General features: G+C 35.6%; 2 protein-coding genes across 5 annotated transcripts in view; both read left to right on the top strand.

The window, feature by feature from the left end:
- The window catches only part of LOC136030924 (uncharacterized), a 307,594-nt gene that overhangs the window by 59,397 nt on the left and 223,314 nt on the right, over positions 1-24,883 (top strand). The gene's annotated exons all lie outside the window — the stretch shown is intronic.
- LOC136030925 (eukaryotic translation initiation factor 2-alpha kinase-like) overlaps positions 1-24,883 on the top strand; it is a 103,502-nt gene that overhangs the window by 59,537 nt on the left and 19,082 nt on the right. For 3 of the 4 annotated variants that reach the window (XM_065710031.1, XM_065710029.1, XM_065710030.1), the window contains one exon: positions 13,024-13,188. The exons of the other annotated variant lie outside the window; for it this stretch is intronic. In XM_065710031.1, coding sequence (XP_065566103.1) covers positions 13,024-13,188 — 165 coding nt within the window. The remainder of the gene's footprint in view (positions 1-13,023; positions 13,189-24,883) is intronic. 4 annotated transcript variants of the gene reach the window in all.

Genomic DNA, 24,883 nt, shown 5'->3' with positions numbered 1-24,883 from the left:
AGTAATTGGGCAATAGGAGGAGCATATATTAGCTGGCTTTCTTTTTTTCAGGTTGGGTGTAAGTTGTCCTCCACAGAAAACATCGGGCACAATACTGACTACGAAAATGATCTGGTACAATAATGTTAACATTTCATACAAAAGACAAGTACCATTCACAAGGTAAAGTGCAGACAAACCATCAACTCTGCGCAGTTTTTTCTTTTTCAACTTAAAGATAATTTTCAGTTACATCCGAAATAGTTACGGTAAAGTCCTGAAGATTCGAATACGATAGCACGGTTTCAAGTTGCTCAATATATGGCCTTGCTACACTGGGATCCGGGGCACTAAATTCGCTCATTAAGTAGGCTCGCTAGTCGTTTGGGTCACAAGGCATGGACTTAGGCGTTTATTAGCGGTGTTTAACGTGATATTTCCATAGACGACTTGGATCGTTGATTATTCTCTCTGTATATTCAAGTTTCATATTTGTACGATGCTGCTTGAGGGCTTTCTCAAATTTACGTTTTGTGTGTACACGGAGACCGTTCAACACACTGGATTTAGGGTGATCGCCTTCCCTCCATACCGATAACTAAAACTTAGCATCTTGACGCGCTTCCACCAGCTCTCGATTCTTTGAGAACCCTAGGATTTCAGTATGTTTACGAATTTTCATAACGGGAATAGCAGCCTTTTCTGCAGTTAGTAGTGCATGGGTGATTTCAGTACAAAAGTCATTGGCCTGTATTTTTGTTTCTTGGATATTCCTTTGCACGTTAGCTTGGAGGAGATTATATGGTGCATTGATCTTCTGAAGTGTCTTTTCGAGCACTTTCTGATAAAGAGGGAAGTCGGCCTTTAACCAGTCCTTTATTTCGTACCACTGTGAGGTACTTTTTTCCCTAGGAATACACACATTAACATATGCTTCAAGGGGGATATGGTCGGTGGAGTGACTTCACATTAGCACACTAACAGTGCCACTAACGGTTAATGTGCATGCTACATGGTCTATATTTGAGAGTGAACCACTAGTGTTTACGAAAGTGAAATCATTGTCTTTTGGAAGCACACCATACTGATTTTTCAGTGTGATTATGATCAATTGGGACCGAAAAGACAAGTCGTCAGCTAAATCACAATTATAGTCTCCTATTATAATACATTTTTGAGGAACTTTGCAAGAGCATGCACTGCCTTTGAAAATCGGTTATCTGATTCTTTGTCGCTGTAGTTTTTGGGGAGGTAGACATTGACGATCACAAGATTCCCAGCTCTTATAACCACAAAATTTTAAACTGTATGAAGACACTCGGAATCAACTACAGAGCTAAATCCGATCGCTAGTCCACCATAGGCCTTCCACGTTGACGAAACTTTGCTTAAAAAAAAATATATGATTGTCTGAAAACTTGAAGAGGCTGAAACTATCATTTGTCAGCGAATGCTCTTGGATGCACTGACATAATTCTTCAATTAAGGAGATTCTGTGAGACACACCTCCGTTCATGTTCCACGACAAGATCTTAGTCTTTGCATTCTGTTCATTCATCGGAGTGTGTTTGCTTTCCAATTTGCTTTTTCATCTCAGGGAAACCACAACGGGGACAAACCTAAGGAGTGGTAAACACAGCTGAAACCTGACAGAATTTCTGGCAGTTATAAGCATCGTTTTAGAAGGCACACAAATTCTTCAATTGCAAAACGTTCATATCCAGACCTAGCTGATAAGGGGAAGAAAATTACAACTAATAGGTTCGACTTCCACCACACTGCTCTGTGCTTTGGAAACCTGAAACGGAGTTTTTCACCTTATCGTTATCATATGTTGTCGCGATGTTTTTGATCACGCTTATAAAAACTGTGGATTTTACCCTAGCTCCTGCACTTTGCGTTTTCTAGTTGATAGAAGATGCTATGCTGTTTGCCTTGTCCTTAGTTTTAAATACAAGCCGCCATTTAGATCGGTCTCTTTTCATTTCAACATCATCGACTGACAGGTTTTTTCTACACATACTCGTCAAAAATTGTTTTCATGCCTCTGGCGTGGTAGTGGGGGGAGGGGCTTCAGAACTACAGAATAGGGTAGTGGAGAAAGTCTATCTTGTCCAGGATTGGATTGGTTTCCATAACTTACAGATTTTTGAGAGGCCTTGGGGTTGAGACTTGGTTATTGCGCTCGAGAAAACCCGAGAACTGCCGTCGCATTTCATTCCCCTTCGATATAAATCTTGCACCTAATTCTGCTCTACTGGCCAATACTTCTTATGGATCAAATATAATGAACTTGGTAAGTTCTATTCTTTCTTTAGAGCATCTTGCAAATAGCTTACCAATATCCATTAAATTGTCCTCATCTTCAACGTATTTCATAAATCGATCACCAGTTTTTGCCTCCTTAGTCAACAATTCCTTTGCCTTTAAGATTGAGTCTTTATAAAAAAAAATCCACAGCACGTTTCAAAAATATTTCCTTCTTTATCCCGCTAGCAATTGAACGCGATACGTAGTTCAACACAGGATTTAGTATCACAGTCTCCCCCACGCTTGAGACAAGCTACTGAAATCACCCTGGAAAAAGGGAAGCACAAGGATCCCCTCACCTATTCTCCACAATTTACGGGTAGCCGAATAATGGCGAGTACAGTATGGTGCTTCTTGGAGGTTTCTTCCTCTGTTTTGCTTGTTTTGAGAAAATATCAGCACCTTAATGATATGGGAACAAAGATGGCGCTATATGACATTGGTAATGTAGATGACGGGCCAATCTACTTGAGAAAAAAATAGTGCTAATAAAAATACCCAGAGAAAAAGACCTATTCTAGGGACTGGAGAAAATCTCTCAAATAAACTTAACTATAAAACTATCTTTAGAGGGTATAAATCAATGTGAAAATAACCTCAAAGTAATGCAATAGCCTTATCCCATTAACAGCAAACAAGCAAACTCAGCTGCAATAAGACTTTATTTTTCTTTTCTTTTTGGAAAATTTTAGGACTCATGAACCTTTACCAAGGGCTGTGGGGGGTCTTGTTATCCCTAAATATATATTTAATGGACTTTTCACCAATTTTAAACATACAGACTATCTTAATTTTGATTGGACGACTTTAAGAAAAAAAAGACAAACACGCACCTGTGATCTTTCTTCTGAAAAAAAAAAGAAAAAAAACTCTGTATACCCTAAATCTGATGGAGTAATTTTCTATCATTCGATGGAGAATGTTTCCTGTCTTTTAAGGGGTGTTTCGCCCATTTTTAGAAAATCAGGCGATTTCCCTAAGGCTTGCAGGTTTTTATGGGTGACACTAAACTTAGTCAATCTTATCTATTTTGAAACAGCATAATGAGAGAATTTTTTAATCATATTTATTGATATCAAAATTGATTTTTCTAGATTTTGGCTACTAACTAGTCATGGCACTCACTACTTCTAAGCATATTCTTGATATAGCTTTCAGCTTTTATGTTTCATGGTAGTTATACCCCCTCCATTACACCCAATTATTTAAGAATATACTATGGTTCTTATCATTTATTCACCACCTCTTTGTTCATTTTAAACGATTCAGAAGTAAATTATATACTGTTGAATACCTTAAATGATTTTAGAAAAATATGTAATAAATAGTATTTGATAAAAATTCACACGTATTTAAATGTTCTGGAACAGGTTAAGATTTCCCGTGCAAGAATTCGTCATTTATGGAGAAATAGAGTGTTTTTTAAAATGTTTGAAAATATTAATTGACAAAATATTAAAGCTAGTCAAAGATGTACTCTGTTTAAAAACGGAATATTTTTGGTATATTTCATCAATTTAGTTATGCTCATTGCTGCTCGTAATATGTATGAGAAAAACAGTACTAAATATAGTAAAAAGCTATTTATCCCTAAATATTCAGTAAAAAGCTATTTATCCCTATTACTCTTTATTTTCTCCTAAGATTTCTATTTTATTTTCAATTTTAATTTAAAATAGTAACAACAGCATATCCTAGGAAAGAACCTAAACAGAAATAAGAAAATTTTATTTTCAGATTCTAATTTTTCCTTATTTCAAAATTAGTTTTATCTATTCCTCCCAAGATCCTTAATATATCTAACCACCCCCAATTTCTTTAATTAGTTCATATGACAACTTATCCTCTAACGAATTTGATACAACTAATCAGATCTCTCAACTCCTTTATCAACTCTTCTTCTTTAGTTTTTGTTTTATATATTAAGGTTACCTCATTATACCAAAAACCCTGATATAAACACAAGTCACTACTCATGCTACACCTTAATCATTTCTTAGGTTTTACACTTTAAAAATTGTACATTCTAAATGCTAATAACGCACTATCCTTTTAGGGAGGTTAATATATCCAATAACATCCCTTCTCGAACTATCTATCACCTTGTATAACATTAATCTTTTTTTATAAGTCTAGTTTTGATATTAATGATATTCTGCTTTTGCAATAAGGCTAGCATGCCTTACCCCCCTCCCCCTAAAAAAGAAATCGTTACTAAAATATAATGAAATTTATAGCTTCTATTCATCTCTATTTTGAGCATTTATAGAAATTCAAAATAGTGGATACTTCAGTACATATATGTACGCTCTTCTTTTTTTACCCCTTCCAATTATCTTTTATTTATTCTTAACTCCAGTCTAAAATAATAATTAAACTTTAGGGTACTATTAAAAAATAAGCAAAGTTGTTCTTCTCTTTAATCAATTTCTATGAAGTGGCAAATTTTCAGTTTTTAGTTATAATATTGTATATTGGTAATATTTTATCCATTCAAGAGAAAAAGAAAAACCACTAAAAAAAAACTTCCTTGACCCTGTAATTCACACATCTGAAGTTTATCTTTTCACTTATTTTCTTCTCATCAAACAGTTCGTGGTAACGAACTGTAGTAAGGAGCGACCCGGCTCAATAGTAAACGAAACTCTAAAAAACGGTGCTAAAATATTTGATGCTAAAATATACATAAAAAGAATCAGATTTTCATGTTGATTATAAATATATAAGTTTCATCAAATTTAGTCTTTGTCATCAAAAGTTACGAGCCTGAAAAAATTTGCATTATTTTAGAAAATAAGGAAAAACACCCCCTAAAAAGTCCCAGAATCTTAACGAAAATCACACCATCGCATTCGGCGTATCCGAGAACCGTATAGCAAAATTTTTAAGCTCCTATCTACAAAAATATGGAATTTCGTATTTTTTACCAGAAGACAAATCACGGGTGCGTGTTTATTTGTTTTTTTGTTTTTTTTCCAGGGGTCATCGTATCGACCAAGTGGTCCTAGAATGTAGCAAGAGGGCTCATTCCAACGGAAATGAAAAGTTCTAGTGACCAAAAAAATTGGAGGGCACCTAGGCCCCCTCCCACGCTCATTTTTTCGCCAAAGCCAACAGATTTAAATTCTGAGATAGCCATTTTTTTCCGCATAGTCAAAAACCATAATAACTATGTCTTTGGGAATGACTTACTCCCCCACAGTCCCTGGGGGAGGGGCTGCAAGTTACAAACTTCGACAATAATGGTTATTGGGAAGTGTACAATCGTTTTCAGGGGATTCTTTTTTGGTTTTAGGGATGGGATTAAGGGGAGGGGGCTATGTGGGAGGATCTTTCCTTGGAAAAATATGTCATGGGGGAACAGAAATTCAATGAAAAGGGCGCAGGATTTTCTAATATTACTATAAGAAAACAATGAAAAAATAAACACGGAAAAGTTTTTTCAATTGAAAGTAAAGAGTAGCATTGAAACTTAAAACGAACAGAGATTATTACGCATATGAGAGGTCTTAAAAATATTTTAGCATAAAGAGCGAGGTATTTAGGAGGAGATAAATACCTCGCTCTTTATGCTATGGTATTTTTAGTAATTTCAACTATTTATTCTACTGCCTTTTTGATTCAGGGGTTTTCTTAAAGAATTGGGACAAAACTTACGATTTAGTGTAAAGAACGAGGTATTAACGAGGGTTCAAACCCCCTCATATACAAAATAAAAATTAAAGAATATAAAAGTTTGTTACGTAAGTTAATTCTTAAGTTACACATATTCTTTACTAATAGAAAAATTCGTTAAAGATTAAAATTTATAGTTACCTTTTTATGTAACCGAAAAATTACATGGCAACTAGGCCTCCTTCCCCATCCCTTATTTCTCAAAATTGTCTGATCAAAACTAAGATAAAACCATTTAGCAAAAAAAGAATTAATATGCAAATTTCATTTTAATAGTTTATGTGTGGCCAAAATTTAATATTTAATATGCCAAAATCAAACATGCATTAATTCAAAAACGTTCAGAAATTACATTAAAAAAAAACACTTTTTTTGACTGAAAGTAAGGAGCGACATTAAAACTTAAAACGAACAGAAATTACTCCGTATATGAAATTGGTTGTCCCCTCCGCAATCCCTCGCTCTTTACGCTAAATTTTGACTCTTTGCCACAATTTTGCTTTTTAAAACAATTAAAAGCTTTAGCGTAAAGAGCGAGGGATTGCAGAGGGGACAAACCATTTCATATACGGAGTAATTTCTGTTCGTTTTAAGTTTTAATGTCACTCCTTACTTTCAGTCAAAAAAACTAGTTTTTTTTTATGTAATACTAACATGAAGCAGACAAAATCAGACAAGACAGCCAAGACATAATTATATCCTGAGAAGAAAACTCCACCGACTCAGTGTGAAAATTCAATAGAGATCACAGCTTAGATATACAACACAGCTATGAAGACTCGATGTATTTTTGGGACACAGTGCTCGGTAGCGATCCTAGCGGCTGGAGACAGGAAACAGGCAGTCTGAATTTAAAAGTCGGAGCAATTGGACTAACGTCGTGAATAGAATCATAAAATTGTGATTCATTTCTATGTGAAAATTATGCCGGTTCGAAACAAAACAAAATTGCTTTCCCACCTATGATGTTGTAGTACAATCTAAGAGTCGGAGCGTGGGCTTGGAGGAGGTGCTAAGTTGAAAGACCCCAACCTAATCTCAGCCTACCAGATAGCACAACAAGATACCTAAACGAACTAAAAATATCTGACCCTAAGGGAAATCTTAAAACGCAAAAGGCTACCAAAATATGGTCAACCTTGCGCTGGAAAATTCAAAAAAATATTACTTTGACTTGACTCTATTAAACAGGAAACGATATACATGAATATTATGCAAAGGAGTAAGGGAGACAAATCGTTTTGACTCTTTTAACAATAGAGAGAAAAAGAAAGAAAGAACGAATTACACCTCAATAACTCACACGCAGTACAAAGAGAAAGAGAGAGAGAGAGAGAAGAATTGAAAAAAAAATTAACAAAAAAATCGACTCAATAAGACACGGATGGGACTTGTAAACTAATAAGTAAATCACTTTGAATTCAGTCCCAGCTATTATAGGCAGAAAGAACTGTCCGTTTTCATTTCTTTTTATGTGTATAGAGGGATGTTGACTCACTTGTTAAATCAAATAGTTTATATTTATTGGCAATCTCAGGAAGTTGATATATTAAACTTTGTCTTGAGCTCTCATTTTTAATAAAAAGAAAAAGAAACTCATACCTTACTTTTGATAAATGGCTATATTAATTTTCAACCAAAAGTTTCATGTTATTGAAAAAATTATCTCTACGCTGGATTTCTAAAAACTATATGCCTATATTGAGGTAAAAAATTTGTTGTAAATGAAGAATATCAAGAAATAAAAAATATACTTTGGTTTCAGATAATTCCTTTGTCTTCCTGGGGATTGTTAAAAAATGGTCCAGGATTCTTATTGACTTGTTTTAGACAATTTGGAGTCCTTGTAAACGGGAATGGAATGTCAACATCCAAACGGTTGGGCAATATTGAAAATAACATTCAACTAATGAAAAATATAATTTTCTCATTTATTTGGTAAGGAAACAGGAACTTTACTCTATGCAAAGAGCCGATATTACAGGACAATGTTACCTCGAGTCTATTAATATGCACTTTAAAAGACAGAGTTGAATCAATGTAGATACCTAAATATCTAAATACATCCACTGTTCTTATGGAGAAAATTCCAATACTAATAGTTTTAGATGACACACGCTTCACTGCTCTCAAACTTCTCTTAAAAACCACAGAATCTTACTTCTCTAGGTTAGGTATTAGTCGACGAGCCTGAAACCAAGAATTTATATTAAAAGTAACAGTTTCGAGGGCTGCTTGTAGGTTCCCACCGTTGCCCACCTTCAAGCTAATTGCTGTGTCATCTGCAAACAATATTGGCAATTGATCCAATATTTTCAGATTCTGCACCAGTTATAAGTGGGATACCCCAAGGAAGTATCCCTGACCCCACCCTTTTCTCTATATATATTCATGATTGCGAGGATGGTCTACAAAACCCCATCCCTCTCTACGCTGATGACAGCAAACTAATTGGAATTGCCAATGGAACACAGCAAAATGACTTGAATAGTCTCTCCTTATGGGCTTCCACCTGGATGATGGAGTTCAGCCCATCAAAATGCAAAGTCCTTCATATGGGTCCCCACAACAATCAGATTTCATTTTTTATGCTGGATAAATCTGGCAATCGTATCCAAGTTGAGGCTGTTGAGAGTGAACAAGACTTGGTTGAACGAGAACGATCGTTGACAGGAAGTTTAAGATCCATGAGCACACTATGCAACAAGTTGCTGAGGCCAACAGAGCCCTGGGACAAATTAAACGAATCATAGCATCGTGCCATCCTCTGATAATAAGAAAATTATATAATGCTCTTGTAGGACCACATTTGGAGTTTGGCTGCCCTGTTACAAATCCTCAATATAAGGGAGATGTGGCAGCAGAGAGCGTACAGAGAAGAGCAACTAAGATTTGTGCCCCACACCAACAGATTTCCTACCCTGAAAGTCTGTGTCGCCTGAAGATACCCATATTGGTCTACTGGTGGCACAGAGGAGATGTCGTTTTTGTCAAGAAAATGTACCAGAACAACATGGCTAACTCCATTTTTACTCCCTCCCTTGCCACTATGACACGAGACCACTTAATAAAGCTGCAACAAGAGCACTCCAGACGCAGAGAGGGGACGAACTTTTTTTTGGTACATGCTGTCTCAACTTGGAACAGTCTTTCCAATGAGACTGTCACTGGTGAATCGCTTAATTCTTTCAAAAATGCATTTGATTTGGAGTGTATTAACGAGGAATGAAGGTACCGACGGGACGCCACACCCCATCAAACCCACTAATTGTGTCATTTCATCAATTCAACAGCGATATATTCTACAGGAGGATGCAGTCCACCTCATCTCGCTGTAAATGCGATTTAAGGTAATTCATCGTCCGAAGGCATGCAGTTTGAAAGGTCATTTATGTATATTAAAAAAAAGTAACTGCCCTAAAGCAGACCCTTGTGGAACCCCCTATATTGTTTAAAGGAAAAATTGAAATGATTCCTCGGCAGCTTGGACTCTAAAACTTCTTTCTATTAAATAAGATCTCACTATATCAAGAGCTATTCTACGGATTCCTATATTTTTCAGCTTATTAAAAAGAATTGCATGTATCAAAAGCTTTTTTAATGTCAAAAAATAGAGTTGCCATCAATTAACTATCTAACATAGCATCTGATAAAAATTATGTAAAGCAGTTATTGTTTGCTCTGTTGACCTACCACGCAAGAAACCGAACTGATTGGAAGAAAAAAAATTATTCTTTACCAGAAATGAAGTAAATCTACTCTTTATTATTTTTTCAAAAACCTTAGAAATAATTGATAAAATTGTAATAGGCTTAAAATTATTTCGATTATTTTTATCGTCTTTTTTAAACAAAGATAAACCTTAGCTACTTTAAGACAAATTGGGAAGAAAATATTTTTCTTGCAAGAATTAAATATAAATAAATGCGGCTGACAAGCTTCAGCTAATTATTTAAGCAGAGAAGTCGACATACCGTCAGTTCCTGTAAAAATTTGTTTTTCAAAATAGCAACAGCTCTTTGAGATTCCAAGAACTGAATAGGGTACATAAATATAGTTTTATCTATTTTATTTGGAATATATTTTCTATAATTCTTTGCTCCAGTAAAAATTTGATCCACCACATCATGTCCAATTTTCCTAAAATGATAAGCAAATGCTTCTGCCATTACTCTCTCATCCGTTATTTTATTCTCTCATCCGTTATTTTAAGTCCTTCACTAATTGTAATGCGAGATGGAATAATTCTTGTTTTGACATTATTTTTTCTTTCATTTATTATTTTCCATCTTTCTATGGTGAATTGCATTCACAAAATTTATTTTGATAATATTTTGTTTCTGCCTCTCTGAGAACAAAATTTAACCGATTTTTTTATTTATTTTTTTTTTTAATTTTAATACCAATTTGATTTGGATACTGCATCTTCACCTTATATAATCTATTTTTTTTTTCCTTATACTATTTAACAAGATTTGAGTAACCGATGGCTTACGAGGTAAATCTTGACTTTTTCTTAATACCAAAGGACATGCTCGGTCAAATATTTGGTTAAACTTACTGTAAAATAAAGCAATTGACTGATTTAGGTCTTCAATATGTAACACATAACTCCAATCCATGTCTCTTATTTTTATTTTCATCTCAACTATTTTTTTCTGGTTTATTACCCTCATATAAATTTTATTTGGTCTCTTTTCAGATGTATCATTCCAAAAAATATCAAAAAAAATTTCAGTGTGAGAATGTTATCAATAGCGGTTGCATGGCTATCACGAATTATGGACGGTGGTAAGCAAGTAGGTAACAAACCGTGCAATAATTTAACGTTCGAAAATTAAAACCCCTTATTAGATGTCAAGGTATTATGCTCATCTAATTAACATTAAAATCTCCCATTACACAAATTGGATTGTGTTGTTGGGTGAGAGCATCTAACAATGCCTCAAATTGTCTTAAAGACACTTGAAGACTAGACGATTGTGGCCGATATACTACAATTACCAAAAATATATTTCTTCTATCATTTACTTTTACTACACAACTCTCAAATAGTATTTACTTACTTACTAATATACTATATTAGGAAGTTAACAATCCCGGTTCAAAACAAGAAACCTACTTGACTCAATACGAAAAGTTGGAGGCGATCAAGGGAAAGAATTAACGATGCTATAAACAGTAGCATATTTCATTAAGTACCAAGACCAAGTAACCTAGCAAAAGTATCTAAACCTAGATTAAATCATGAAATTAGACATTAATTAACAAAAATCTGTAATGAAACAAAAATTAACATACTTGGTCTAGTATAATACTTCCGTACTGTAAAATTGAGCATGCCAAGTGTTCATTTTTAAAAAGCCAACCAAGTAAACTCTCTAAGGCCAAACTGTTTGACCTTCACTCAGAAAAATCCCGAAAACATATTTTCATCTAACAGCAAAAAATAATCTAACCAACAAACTTCAAAAAAAGCTATTGTAAAAAACACAGCACAGATGAAATCTGTCAGTGAGGTAAGTTACTAAATAAAAGACCTAGAGATATATCTAAAACAAATAGAATAAAGTCGAAAAAATTCTAATTAAATTAACCCAGGGAAAGTAAAATCAAAAAATCATCACAAAAAAACTCATTACCTAAATAATAACAATACATGAAGAACGGAAAACAGAATAGTTTAAACTTATAATGTAATCAAAGCCCAATCTCCACGAAAGAAAAATCATAAAACAATAAATTAATCCACCAAAAGCAGCGCAAGCTATGCCAAAATCATAAAATGAGAAAATATATGAGCCGAATTCAATAAACACAGTCACATAATACGAATAAGGCATCTCGACCCAGTAGGAGGAACTAAGACAGGCACAAATACAGATTATTGAATATATACTATTCAGCAAAGATAGTGCAAGGAACTACGAGCATCTAACTTGAACCATCAAAATTCTGTGTCCTTTCTAATAAACGGACTTTTTTCTTATAAACCGCCCATTAGAAATTTTTATTATCAATCAAGATCAATCAATATTTATTAATTCAAATTAAAAATATTCAAAAACGATATTATGCCCCACCAGAGAGCAAAGCTAGTAAGGCTGGGGCAGCACAAATGCATAAAAAAATTTGATATAATTTTGATTATAAAATATAATTTTGATATAGAAATGCATATTGATTGGTCTATTCCAAAGTCTTTTAGATTCGTCAGTTTTACGACCTAGACCCTTTACACTTCCAAAACTTATCATATGTCACTATATAATATTCTTCACACATTCAATTTCCCAATTCGACAGGTCAAAACCATCATATGTCAAAATCCTCGATATTTTAGAATTAAGACTCTTAATTTTTTTAATTTCAGGTGTTTAATTCTTTGCCTTTCAAGAATTTGAAATTTTTTCAATGTTCCTCAGTTGTTAGATCTTATGGTTTTGAAAATAAAATAATTTCAAACGGAATCTCATCTTTAAATCTCATCTTTCTCAAATTTGACATTTTTATGCATAGCTTTTTATATTTCAAGCATAGTTTTCGCACTAAAAGAATTTCAGCTTTTTTCAAAATTTTTGAATTTTAACAGATCCCGTTCTCACAGCTAAAAAAAATCTAGTTGATCTCTAGAATTTGCAAATTCATCCTTCTGTTTGAATCGTTAAGATTTATAAATATTACTTTGTTTTCTTACTCTCTTTCAAGTTTTGACTCTTTTTTTAATACTTTCTTAGGAAATCATCCGACAACGACATATTTTTAAAAGCCTTAAGATGAGGGTAAGGGATTATAATCTGTAGTAACGTTTGAACATCACCCTTATTTTCAAACCTGCCAATGCCATCTAATATGCTGTAAATACGTAATAAATTTAATTGAATTTGTAATCTAACGGAATAATTTTTTACAGGCTCTGTTTTCTAATCTACTAGTTTGACTTTCTGTTGTTGCTGCTAGAATCTTTGCCTTTCAAACAAATAGAAGGAAATCTGTAAATTTTTAGTTCTATATTTCGTCATTTTTTCTCCATTTTGTCAAATTTCTGTGCTTTTGCAGTTAGCTGGATGCGAATATGTTTTTGAGGATGATATTTATTCTTTGGGAATTATTCTCTTCGAGCTTCTTATTCCATTTTCCACGGCCAGCGAACGTGCTTCAGCAATTACAAAATTGAAGCAGATGGATTTTCCCAGTAATTTCTCAGAAAACTATCCTGAAGAGGTTGGTCTTTTATCCTTTAATGTTTAAAAACAAAAACATCTTGGTACCTAACTATTTAATAGCATAGTATAAGGAATATAAATTTAGTCAACCTCAACAGTTTATTTATGAAAATGCACACAATCTTATACTATAGTACTGCGTGAATTTGTGACCTTATTTAAGTCCAATGCTTTAAATTTGTCTGTAGAAAAAGAAAATTTTTGTCTTCATTTATTTCTCAAAGCAACATGGTTTTGAATGGAAGAGCAAAAAAAGTTTGGGGTGTGCTTCCTATATTGGAAGTTGAAAGTTTTTACAATTTTAAAGTTCAAAAACACCCCTTAATTTTAAAGCTACCAGGGGCCCCCAAAACCTCTTGAAAATTCGATAAGAATTTTAAATCCCCATTTTACTGGAAATATCAGAAGGGTCTAGTGCATATGACTTTGGGGATGATTCAACCACCAATAGGAAAAAGGGCTCTAAGCAGTACAAATTTACAATTGCGAAAGGCGGTGACACCGTTTCAGAAAACGTTGGGGGATGGGGGAAAACTTCGATTTTGAGCCCCCTTCCAGCCTTGAAAATTTAGCCTTTAAATTTTCGAACAAGCATTTAGGTACTGTAATACCTTTGGGGTACGCATTTTGCAGCTTACTTAGAGACCAAATAAAGTACCAAAACAGAATATTTACTATATAAATCAGAAACTTACATACTGTTACTTCAAAAATGTATATCTCCTTTGTTTCATTTTTATGAAGTCGTCAACAAGCTCCTCAGAATCGAGCTCCTTCACTGCAGATTCCTCAGAGAATATAAGAAGCAAATGCAAAAGTCACTCGTTTTCCATCGTTGTCCAGAGGAAGTCCTTCACAAGCGTCAACATAGAGAAAAAACGCTCATTTGAGCACATCGCGAGCGGGAGTGTGAGTACTACCTTGACAACCTTAAGAAGCTTCTGTCAATCCTCCGATGCTTTCAAAGACATCTAAACTGTTTGCAGGTTTCTGTGGAAGCTCTGACACAAATGCACGAAATATTAAAGCTTGAAACTTCAGCTGCATAGTAGCGATTCCTGCCTGATCGAAGTATGTAGCAATCACAAGAAGTAAATCTGAGTCCATAAAATCTTTGGATTAGGGGTTAAGGCGACGTGTGGTTTCTAGAACTGTCAGCTGGACAGTAAAAGCTCTTCAAACTCATTTAGCACTCCAAAACCTCGTAAAACCCTCTCCACGTTTTGTGTTCCGTTGTTGTGCTTTCGGTGTCAATGTTGTACTTTCCAATTGTTGTTGTCGTCAAATAGTCTCTTACTCTTCCGGATATCTTCTGAACTCATTTTGGTTTAGCAGGTTTGGCTGAAGAGAGAGCACTTGTTTCCAACTAATAATCTCCGACATTAATGGCTATCTTTCTAACTTGCCATATAGGACACGAAAATACTCGTCATCACGTGTTTTTTTCAGTTCGTTCTTTGTTGCACTGATTAAAGTGCAAGCGTCTGAGATGAACAGATCTGCTGCATTTAGCTGTTTAGAAAGAGGATTTATCACGTGCAAGAACTTTGTGAATGACAGCTAAACTGAAAATGAAGGGAAATGACTCTAGCTGGTTCTTTAGGCCCGTAGCTTCTGCTGCTGCCACTCTATCAGAAGATTCTTGAACTACTGACAGAACTGCGAGTATACAGTTATATCTAACCAGCATCTAAGCCACTGAAGTATACCAGTAAAACCAATGTGTCACTACTGTCCTTTCAAGCATTAGCACAGGCACATTGCCAGTCTTCTGGGCTTCGACAAACAACTGGTATCAAGTGTTGCTGTTGGAGACAAAATTGTAAACTGTTTGCAAAACTGAAAATACTGATGAAATTCTTTGTATTTTTTGTATACAATCGCCAATGACAAGGTTAAATCTACGGAAATGACATTGTGTGTACACCTCTTGTGGTGGTTTTTCCTGGAGATGGGCCTGTATTCGTAAAAAGTGTCCACTTATTACACTGGCCCTGCGCATTTGGTAGCAACCAATGGCCCTTTCTTTGATTTTGAGGTCATTAACGTAGTGCACTAAGATCGAGAGTTGTTCTTTTTGAGATAGGTCTTTTATCTCGTCAGCAAGAACGGCAAAATATGTTGCTTCTCTGACTTCTTTTTCGACAGAAGTTTTGATTTCATTTTCTATGACCTCGATGTAGTTGTTTTGGTGTTTGTTTGATATGTATTGGCCATAGGGCTTACGAGAGTTTTTGATCAAATACAGGTTGATTTCCGTTAAAAGATGTACTGTCTCTATGAAATTCCCTTGATTAGCAATAGACTCCCCTTCATAATGGCCACAAAACGCAAGATCTTGCCGTTAAAGTGGTGCTATATTTTTTTTGTAGAGCTTTTACGTACTGTCTATTCTCTAGTATTTTTTCTTTTGCGTTCTTAGGAGAGGCGTGACGCAACAGATTCGGCCGTCTCCGTCTCAATAGCTTTAACCTGAGTCAAAGAAATGGCACATGCTCTGTGTCGATCGCTATTTTCGTGCTGCTGCATTAATTCAGAAATATCTTTCCACTCTCTAAATCCTGCGTCAATGAATGCCCAAGCTCCGTACCTTTCACCTGATCCTAGTGAAGATCCACTGAAATGCTGGCAATTGAAACAGAACACCATGTCCTGTTCCTTCGAATATTTGAGTCATGAATATGCCAGGAAATGGCATCTGTTAAATTTTTGTTTGAAATTTCCTATGGTAGTGGCAGGATTGTAAGTCAAGGCTGGTTGTCAGGGGTTATCATACAGGTTCATAGACAAATCGGTACCTTAGCCATTTTTTCCATTTGTGGTTCGTGCATATTTGTCTCCTCAGAAATATTTCTCATGTCCAGGGTCTGCTCGGTTGTCGGTAAAACTTTGGTTGTCAATGAGTTGTCCCTTGAAGTTTCACCATCACTATCCTACGGAGTAATCAAGTTTAAATTGAAAACAAATTAATAATGATGTCCATACTTTTTACCAGCACTTCACCGATAGTTATATTTCTAGTTTTCTAAATACTCGACAAAATTTGCCACTTGGATGTGTCCTCTTGTAAATTATTAGATTTCACTCACATGGGATATTTATTCGAAGTATCAAAGAATAGGTCACTGAGTATTCTTTTATTATGGCACTTGCCCTTCGTCCAAGTGTCATATAGCGATCATAATTTCTGTCCGTCCGACGGTCTGTCCAGGTTTTGTTAGTTCGGGCACTTTCACTAAAGCTATCACATGAAAATTGGCAGGCATATTGGGAACCCCAAATGATTAGGTTGGAACTATTCACCTCCCCGATCCAAGCATCGTCGAGAGAGTGGAGGAAGGGGGAGTCCAGAAACTAGTGGCATGCATAACTTTTAAACTGGTGTTTGGATTTGAATGAATCTTGGCAAGTTGAAAGAAATATTGTCTCAGATGTTCCATGTCAATTCCAAATCTGATCCGATATTTGAGGGGAGAGGGAGGATGGAGGTGCCCACCAGGAAACTCGTGAAATACTTTTAGTTTCGGGATTAGATAGTATACGCTCTGATTCCAGTCGAACTAGATGGACGGGAACCGGAGATTACAAAGATGTCACTTTTATTTTTTCAAGTTGTACACGGTCACATTAAGGGTTCCGGAAATTGTGTAGCTCGCATAGAGGTCAAATGAGCGCAGCGATTTAAATAAGACTTGAAATGTAAGGTAAGCATATGCCCGAGATGACATATTTTACTGTCCGAACCACATCTGACCACGGTCTGGGGGGGGGGGGGTATATATTGAAAAATGCTTAGATTCAAGTGAAATTTGATAGGTGGTGAGACAAGATGCTTTAGAATTAGACAAATAAACACGCATCTGTGTTTATTTGCGGAAAATACATAATTCCACATTTTTGCAGATAGGAGGTCGAAACCTCTACACTAAGGTCCTCTGATTGTGTGATTTTCAATAAGGTTCTATGACATTTATGGGGGTGTTTTCCCTTTTTTGAAATTGAGGCAACATTTTCTCAAGCTCATAACTTTCGATAATTGGGACTAAACTTGGTGAACTCTATATATTTAAAATCAGCAGGAAAATCTGTTCACGTTCTGTATATATTGATATTAAAGTTCTATTTTTAAAAGTTTCGATTACTATTGAGCCCGGTGGTTCCTTATTACAGTTTGTTACCACGAACTGTTTGATAAAAAGGGCAAGGAAATTATTAATGCTTTTAAGAATTTATTTAAAAAATAGAAAACCTACAAAATTACAAAAAGATAAAGGTAAAGACTTTATTATAAAAAGCTTTCAAGTACTTTTTAAGAGTAATAAAATTCTTTGGCTCTCATCTAAAAGTGAATAGAAAGCTCAAACTATTGAAGGGTTCAATAGAACAATCAAAGAGAAATTATGGAAATACTTTATTAATAGCAACACAAAACGTTGGTTAGATGTACTGACCTCTTTTGTTGGCAATTATAACAATTCTCATCACCGGTGCATCAAAATAAAATCCATAGAAGACAGTAAAAAAGAAAATTAAAACAAGCTGTACTCTAATTTATTTCATGATTTGAAGTTCAAAAACCATCCATAAACAAATTCAATGTTGGTTGTTTTGTCAGAATTAATAAAAGCAAGGGTATTTTTGATAAAGGTTACCTACCAAATAACACAATTGAATTGTTTCAAATAACGGTAGTGAAACTTACAACCCTTATAAAGTATGACCTGTTGGATAAAACTGGTGAGCATTCATTCTAGAAAATGGATCCTATAAAGTTGAATAAATTCGCGATTATTGTGAAAAACCAAAAATACATAGAAATATAGTTCCACAGCGTGGCTTAGAGCATACTTATTGGCCATTTTATAACCAGACACCGTATTGGTTATAATTAGATTGTCATACTTACAAAATTACAAAAGTCTGTAGCCATTATTGTTTTTTTTTTCACACCAAATTTACCTAGACTAGGATAATACCTATGCCTATTTTTACTGACCTGGGCTTTAAAATCTCCTAATAAAAACATTATATTTCTACCGGGACCCTTTCTATTTCCTCCTGTAATTGTAAGTAAAACCCGTCTGAGTCACTAGTATCTCTGTAAGTTGGTTCTACAGGGATATATACTACTGTAACTGATACCCTGAACTTTTTAGTATTAAAATGAGCAATTAGCATTCAATTACTAATATCTTCCCAGCCTAAACAAGACTTAGCAGCTTCTCTATTCATCATTATCCCTACTCCCTGTCTATGGACCCCATTTTTCCTACCCGAGGGAAAAATTCTATATCCCCTAATTTCATGTTTCCTACCCCTCGGATATAATTTTCTGAAACTCTTAATAAGTCCAGTTCGAATTTTCACAATCATTCAGAAATCTTTTAAAGAAGATATCAGGAGTAATATATGAACCTCTTGCACATGTTATAAATACTGGCATAAAAAATGGCGTCTTCCCTGATCTTCTGAAAAAGGCTAAAATAATCCCTATATTTAAAAAATGTGAGGCTCCAGATCCCAATAATTACCGTCCTATTGCACTCCTTTCTCCACTGGCTAAAGTTTTTGAAAAAATAATGAAGTATAGACTTTCCGGAAATGATAAATTTTTTTTCGAAGTTTCAGTTTCGTTTTTTAAAAGATAGATCGACAGAAGATGCCGTCGCCGCAACACATATTTTCATTAATGATGCTTTAGATGATGATTGCTTAGCAGCTACATTGTTTTTAGACATTAAGAAAGCTTTCGACACTTTAAATCACAAAATTCTATTTAAAATACTTGAAAATACGGGAATAAGAGGAGTAGGGAGACCGGCCCACATTCGCCACTTTTTTCGTTCTTTATTTATTGTAACCACAGTTTTCGACTTAAAATAATTCTGAAAGTCCTGGAATATAGGCTTATCTATGGGGTATCTAGGAAAAAAATCCCCAGCAGTCAATATTTTTCGATGCAGCGAAAAAAGGAGCCACAGTGAGATTCTCCAAAGATGGCTAACCTGGGCCAACCTGGTTCACGTTCGCCACACATTAGCCCACGTTCGCCACCATCTTGCATCATGGTTATTAAAGCATCTATTGCTCTAAATGTAGCGTTAGAATAGATGTTTATGTATAGTTATTTCAGATATTTATTTGTCCCGCAGCTACAAAAGGAATTAGGTATAGCATAATTCACTTAACCCATCTTGTATACTGAAAGGTTCACACCAAACTTCAGCCGTTCAGCAAGTCTTGAAGTTCCACCTGATATTGAGGGTTTTCCTAATCTGGTTACAACCTCGGACTTCAAGACGCAAGATTCCTCTTCAGTCAGCACGAACTTGCTCATTTCTACAGACTTCAAGAATTTAACACCAAGCTCATCTGGATATTCCTTTAAAACTTTCGCAGCATAAAAATGCTTGCCACTCTTTTTACCTGCAAGACCAACTAAGATAAAGTCATCCAATTCTATTGGCCTGCTTCCCAAATCCTCTTCATTTTCTCTTAGATTCAGACTGTTGTCACTATCATCATCAAACTCCATCTCAACATGATCGGATTCGCTCTCACTCTCAAGAAATAGTTGCTTGCTTGCTTCTTGTAATTTGGCTTTCTTTGCATTCTCCTTTCCCTGGCCCTTTTTCTGTTCTTTCTTCTTCTTCCTGTCAGCTTTCAGTTCTTCTTCCTGACGGATTCTTTCCTTCACTCGGGTGTCAGTCAAGATTTCGGTGGATTTTTTTTTCATTGCACGTCTGATTTGTTTTCTCGGAGAACCTTTTGGGAATGGAGAGATGTCAACTAGTTCAGAGAAGCTTTTGTCAGCCAATAGGTCTACATCTGAAGGTAAGCCCAATAGAGATTGGGTAGTGTTGTCACAGTCAGTAAACTGGCTAGCCGCATCATCTTTACGGGAACCAGAAACTGGTGATGGAGGTACTAAGACATCCTGGTCCAAAGGATGTGGTCGATCAGAGACATATGAGCTGAGATACTCGTGATCTTTGAAAACATTGGGATCGAAAGGGAAAATCCCAGTGCCGCAAAAACCGCTTATTATGTTTTCTGGAGTCAGTGCTTTGGGATACGCCTTTCTGCAAAGCTCGGATACATTGTACATGGAAATAGTCTTGCATTTGTGCTGTGCCATAAAAGTCGCAGATTCCCTGTTGTAGAATGCCTTCAAAGGATACATAACTGACCTGTCAAGTGGTTGCAACTTATGCGTTGTGTGTGGAGGCACTGTCAGCATGACAACTCCATTCTCTTTCGCTAACTCAAGCAATTCACTACTGTAACGACTAATGTGATTGTCAAGAATTAGAAGCACAGGATTAGCTTTGCTTGGTCTTGCCTGACTGATAAAATGGTTCATCCAAACAAGAAAGAGTTCATTGCACATCCAACCCGATGCCGTTTCTGAGCCATGAGCAATGGTACCTGGTGGCACTCCTTTCAGCAGAATTTCAGGGCATTTCTTGCGAGGGAAAATGAGCATCGGAGGGATGCTATTACCCATGGCACTGACACAAACACACATAGTAACATTCTGTCCTCTTTCTGCAGAAGTAACCTTGCCAACCTGTCTCTGTCCTTTTACTGCAACAATTTTTCCCGGCTTGTGGACAGTTGATAGTCCAGTTTCATCAACATTCCAAATATTTTGGGCAGTAAATCTGTGGCGCCTCTACACTTCACCAAGTTTCTCAAAAAAATTTCCAACTGTCACACGATTGAAAGCAGTTGCACGGCCAAGACTTGTTGCTTCAGGCGCTCTGACAGCTAGGTGCGAGTGTCGTGCCATGAAACCCCGATACCAGTCTTCCCCGGCGGCATTTTGATTTTCGTTGCAAGACCATGACTCTGGAATAGCAATTTCTTTCGCGAGAGCGTATCTGTGGGCAAGTTGCCGCACTTCAAGCGGCGTTAAGCCATAATGCATCTGGCAAACAAGTTTCAAGTTCCTAGCAAGGGCATTTTCCTGTTCTTCTGTGAAGATTTTTCTTGTGACGTAAGCTGGGGAAAAAAATGAGAGAGGTAGAAGCTCAATTTCCATGTTCTGTTTCTCAGCTTTTGTAACATATCCCCTTAGAGTTCCCCTTGGTATTCCATACTTTTTCGCTGATGTAAGCGTTTTTTGTTTTTTTTACTAACACTTCAATGACAGCTGCTTGAACCAGTTCAGGATCCACAGCACCCTTTTTCCTTTCTTTAACTGGCTTAGTTTTTCGCACTATTTTACCTGAAAAAAGTAAGCTGAATGATTAAATTTTTCTTTTTTCCCACCAGACTATTTGATTTCCCGAGAACTAAGGGAGAGAAATCCAGGCTGAATTACATGAGATACTCCCTTGTTTGTCTAGTGCAGTCAAACAAGGAAGAACTAGGGTATATATATATATATATATATATATATATATATATATATATATATATATATATATATATATATATATATACATATTTTTGTGTGTGTAAAATTTTCAGACATTCAGCAGCATTATTTTTATAAGCCATCATCTAACTACCCTTTCCTTTGAAATTGTGATGATTTTCTCCTAATGTGATATGTAAACAGTTTAATCTAGGTTGAATTTTGGCTTTATATCCCATAGAGGAAGCAAGAGAAAGAAACAACGAATCTCTTGTTTGAACAAATTTGGTAAATGATTGAGAAGAAACGCTATTTTCTTTTGTCTCCTTGCTCACAGAAAAGTGAAGAATCGCGTTTTTACATATCTAAGGAATATCCTTGGTGCATGAATCACGTCTGGTTTTATAAACAGATAGGTTTGAGCAGAATACTGGTGGTTAGTGTTTCTCTAATCATCAGTGCAGCCCTAGCTACAGCTTAGTAAAGAGTGAAACACGACTTATTTTCAATGTAATCTTAAAATGTATGCTGTAAGAACCGTATTAAATATTTCCGAATGAATGCTGATACAAAATAATAGCTATTATTTGATTTTAAAATTGTCGTTATTGAGACACATTTTTGAGAATTTCAAAAGAAGCCAGAAACACCTCAAAAAGTATGTCAAATGGAAATAAAACACCATTGAAATCGAAATTCTTGAAAATATTCGATTGAGGAATTACAGTCCCACACATTGAACGAAAGGAAAAGCACAACTTGGAACGATCAGTTTTTTTTTCATGTTTGGTACTTCCGTCACAACCACCATAGCAGCCCAAAACTTAAAATATGTTTGGGAAAACAGCTGCCGAGGGAGGAGGAATCGTCATCTGAAGCTGATTCAGGAATATCAACTATTGTTTTTTTTCTCGGGGTTGATAGTACCGACCTTTGGTCAAAAAGTATAAGAAGAAGAAAGGTCATTTGAACAAAAGTCACAACATTTACTTCCCGGTTAGGTAAAAAAAAGAAGATAGACTTAGTCGGTTTATTGTGAGAATTTGACCGTCCAGGTTCGCCAGGCCCTGGTTCGCCATTCCTAAGAGTGGCGAACCAGGATTGTGGTTTTTGATGGCGAACGTGGGCTTGCTCCGTCTTTTGAGTAAAAAAATTGCTGATCAATTATTACCATAGATGGCGTCAAATATGCACCCATCATTGTTGCTAAGTTGCAGATGATCACGTTGAGATAATGAGTCCTCTCATACCTTTATGTTAAGAATTGACTTTTTCCATTTTCCATCAGGACAAAATCTAGTTTTAAAGCACCAAAAAACAACTTACCACATAGAATTTACAAAACGTGTTTTAACTTGCTTCTTAATCTACTTAAACTTTCGCTACTAGATGGCAGTTCAAACGCTAGATTATGGGATTTTCTCCGTGGATGGATTGCAAGTAAAACGCAAATGGTGAACCTGGGCTGTGGCGAAGTTGGGCTGGTCTCCCCAGTCGTAAGAGCCTGTCGTAAGGCCCCCAGTCTTACAGGTATCCCAAAAGGCTCGAGGCAGCCCTTTGCAGAGGCCGTTGTTCATAGATCTGGATCCTATGGCCTGTGGCAGTTGTCTTCCTGTAGAGGATCCGCCCATGATGGTGTTCTATGTCACCATACAATTTAACCCATTACCGGGAAAAGGTTTGTAACTCGCAGAACATAAGGACATGCCGGTGGGCTCTGTTGAGTGTACATTTGAGGGGCCTTCTTTCTCTCCCACCTGTATTTATGGGCCCAGGTGAGGGTGCCCCATTTTTTATTCTAAACCCTAAGAGACAAGGTCACCCTTGTTCTGTTTCTTCTATGTAGGTATCCTACAAGCATTTAGGGTATTCTCCTATTGCCAACTGGAGACACGCCGAGTAGCCTTACAGAAACAGCAAAAACTAGCCGTTCAGTTCGAAACAAATGCACTATCTGCCTTAAAATAGTAATTTTAGTTCTCCGCGATTAATTTCCCCCAGTCAGTTTGAGGTGAGATTTGAATTTTATTTTTTTACATTAGCAAGAAGCAGAGTAACAAATACAAACATTATAAACCCGCATTTCATTAACAAAAACTGAAAAGAAAGTGTAGGGAAAGATCGACACTCGTAAATCTACATATTCATACTAGTTTTATTTCTTCTCATTTAGTTTTCCTTAGTCAGTTTTATACAATATTTATAAATATATTTTTCTTACACTAGCAAGAGAAGAGGCAATAGAGTAGAAACTGTAAAGTGTGCGTCAGATAAAAATTTCTCCACTATTCAAGCTATAATACGAGTTCTAATTCTTCCCTAATAAGTTTCCTTAGTCAATTTTATGCAATATTTTTATTGCTTCTCTGATATTGCTAAGAACCGAAAGGTGTGTGTGTGTAACTGAATCATTTTTTAAATGATCCTTCGTGCATTCCAACCCCACCCAAATCAAGCCCTATGTAACACAACCAAGCACAAGACCAAAGAATAAGTTTGAACTAGCGTTGATTAGAACTTCCAAATTTTGCTTTTTGTTTTGTTCGCAATTTATAACCTACATTACCCATTTGGGTAACCCCCTTAATCTAAATCATGGCTCAATATGTTTTTTTCTTATTTCAAACTATGAACTTTACACTTAGATCTTGGGCAAGAATTTGCCAAAGGACACATGAAAACTCAAATTTTATAGCTGGTTCGCTAAGCTCTTTTAGTTTGACTTTTGAAGTCACTTAAAAGTAATTTATTCCACATAAAATCAACCTAACAATTACACCCAGTTTTAGAAATTTGGAAAAGGACCTGGTAGGTTTTTTTCAATCCTGCATATAACGAAGAAAAAACAATTTTCTGGTTATATTCTGTAACAGGGCTTTACAGTTATCAATAATCTTGACGATTTTGACTTACGGAAAACAAAGACTGAAGTTGTTTTGCTTTTGTTGGAAAATAATCTTTATCTTTCATTACAATCAATTTATATCAAAGTTTTGAATGTTTTAAGCAACTACATTTAGGATAAAAATAGTTGGAATCTCTAGATACTTCCAGAAAAATAAAAATAACCGTGCTTGCTACTGAATGTATATTTTCCCCGAAGATTTCCATTTTATGCCAAGGGTATTGTTACAATACATTTCGTACTTTTAGATTAAATTGGCCTCTAGGGTCTATTGTATACTGTTATAAAATAAAGTGGCTGGGAACAATAAGCCTTCACTGTAGATCTATATTTTTCTTTTTTTGCATATATTAGACAATTAAAGAAGGATTGAGTGGCAAGAAGGTTGAGTTGCATAAGGGTTCAGTTAAGTTTGGGTGAGTTGCA

This window comes from Artemia franciscana, chromosome 9, assembly GCF_032884065.1.
Source record: "Artemia franciscana chromosome 9, ASM3288406v1, whole genome shotgun sequence".
Lineage (NCBI taxonomy): Eukaryota > Metazoa > Arthropoda > Branchiopoda > Anostraca > Artemiidae > Artemia > Artemia franciscana.
The sequence above is the reverse complement of the archived record's forward strand: the minus strand, read 5'-3'. Positions and strand labels throughout refer to the sequence as shown.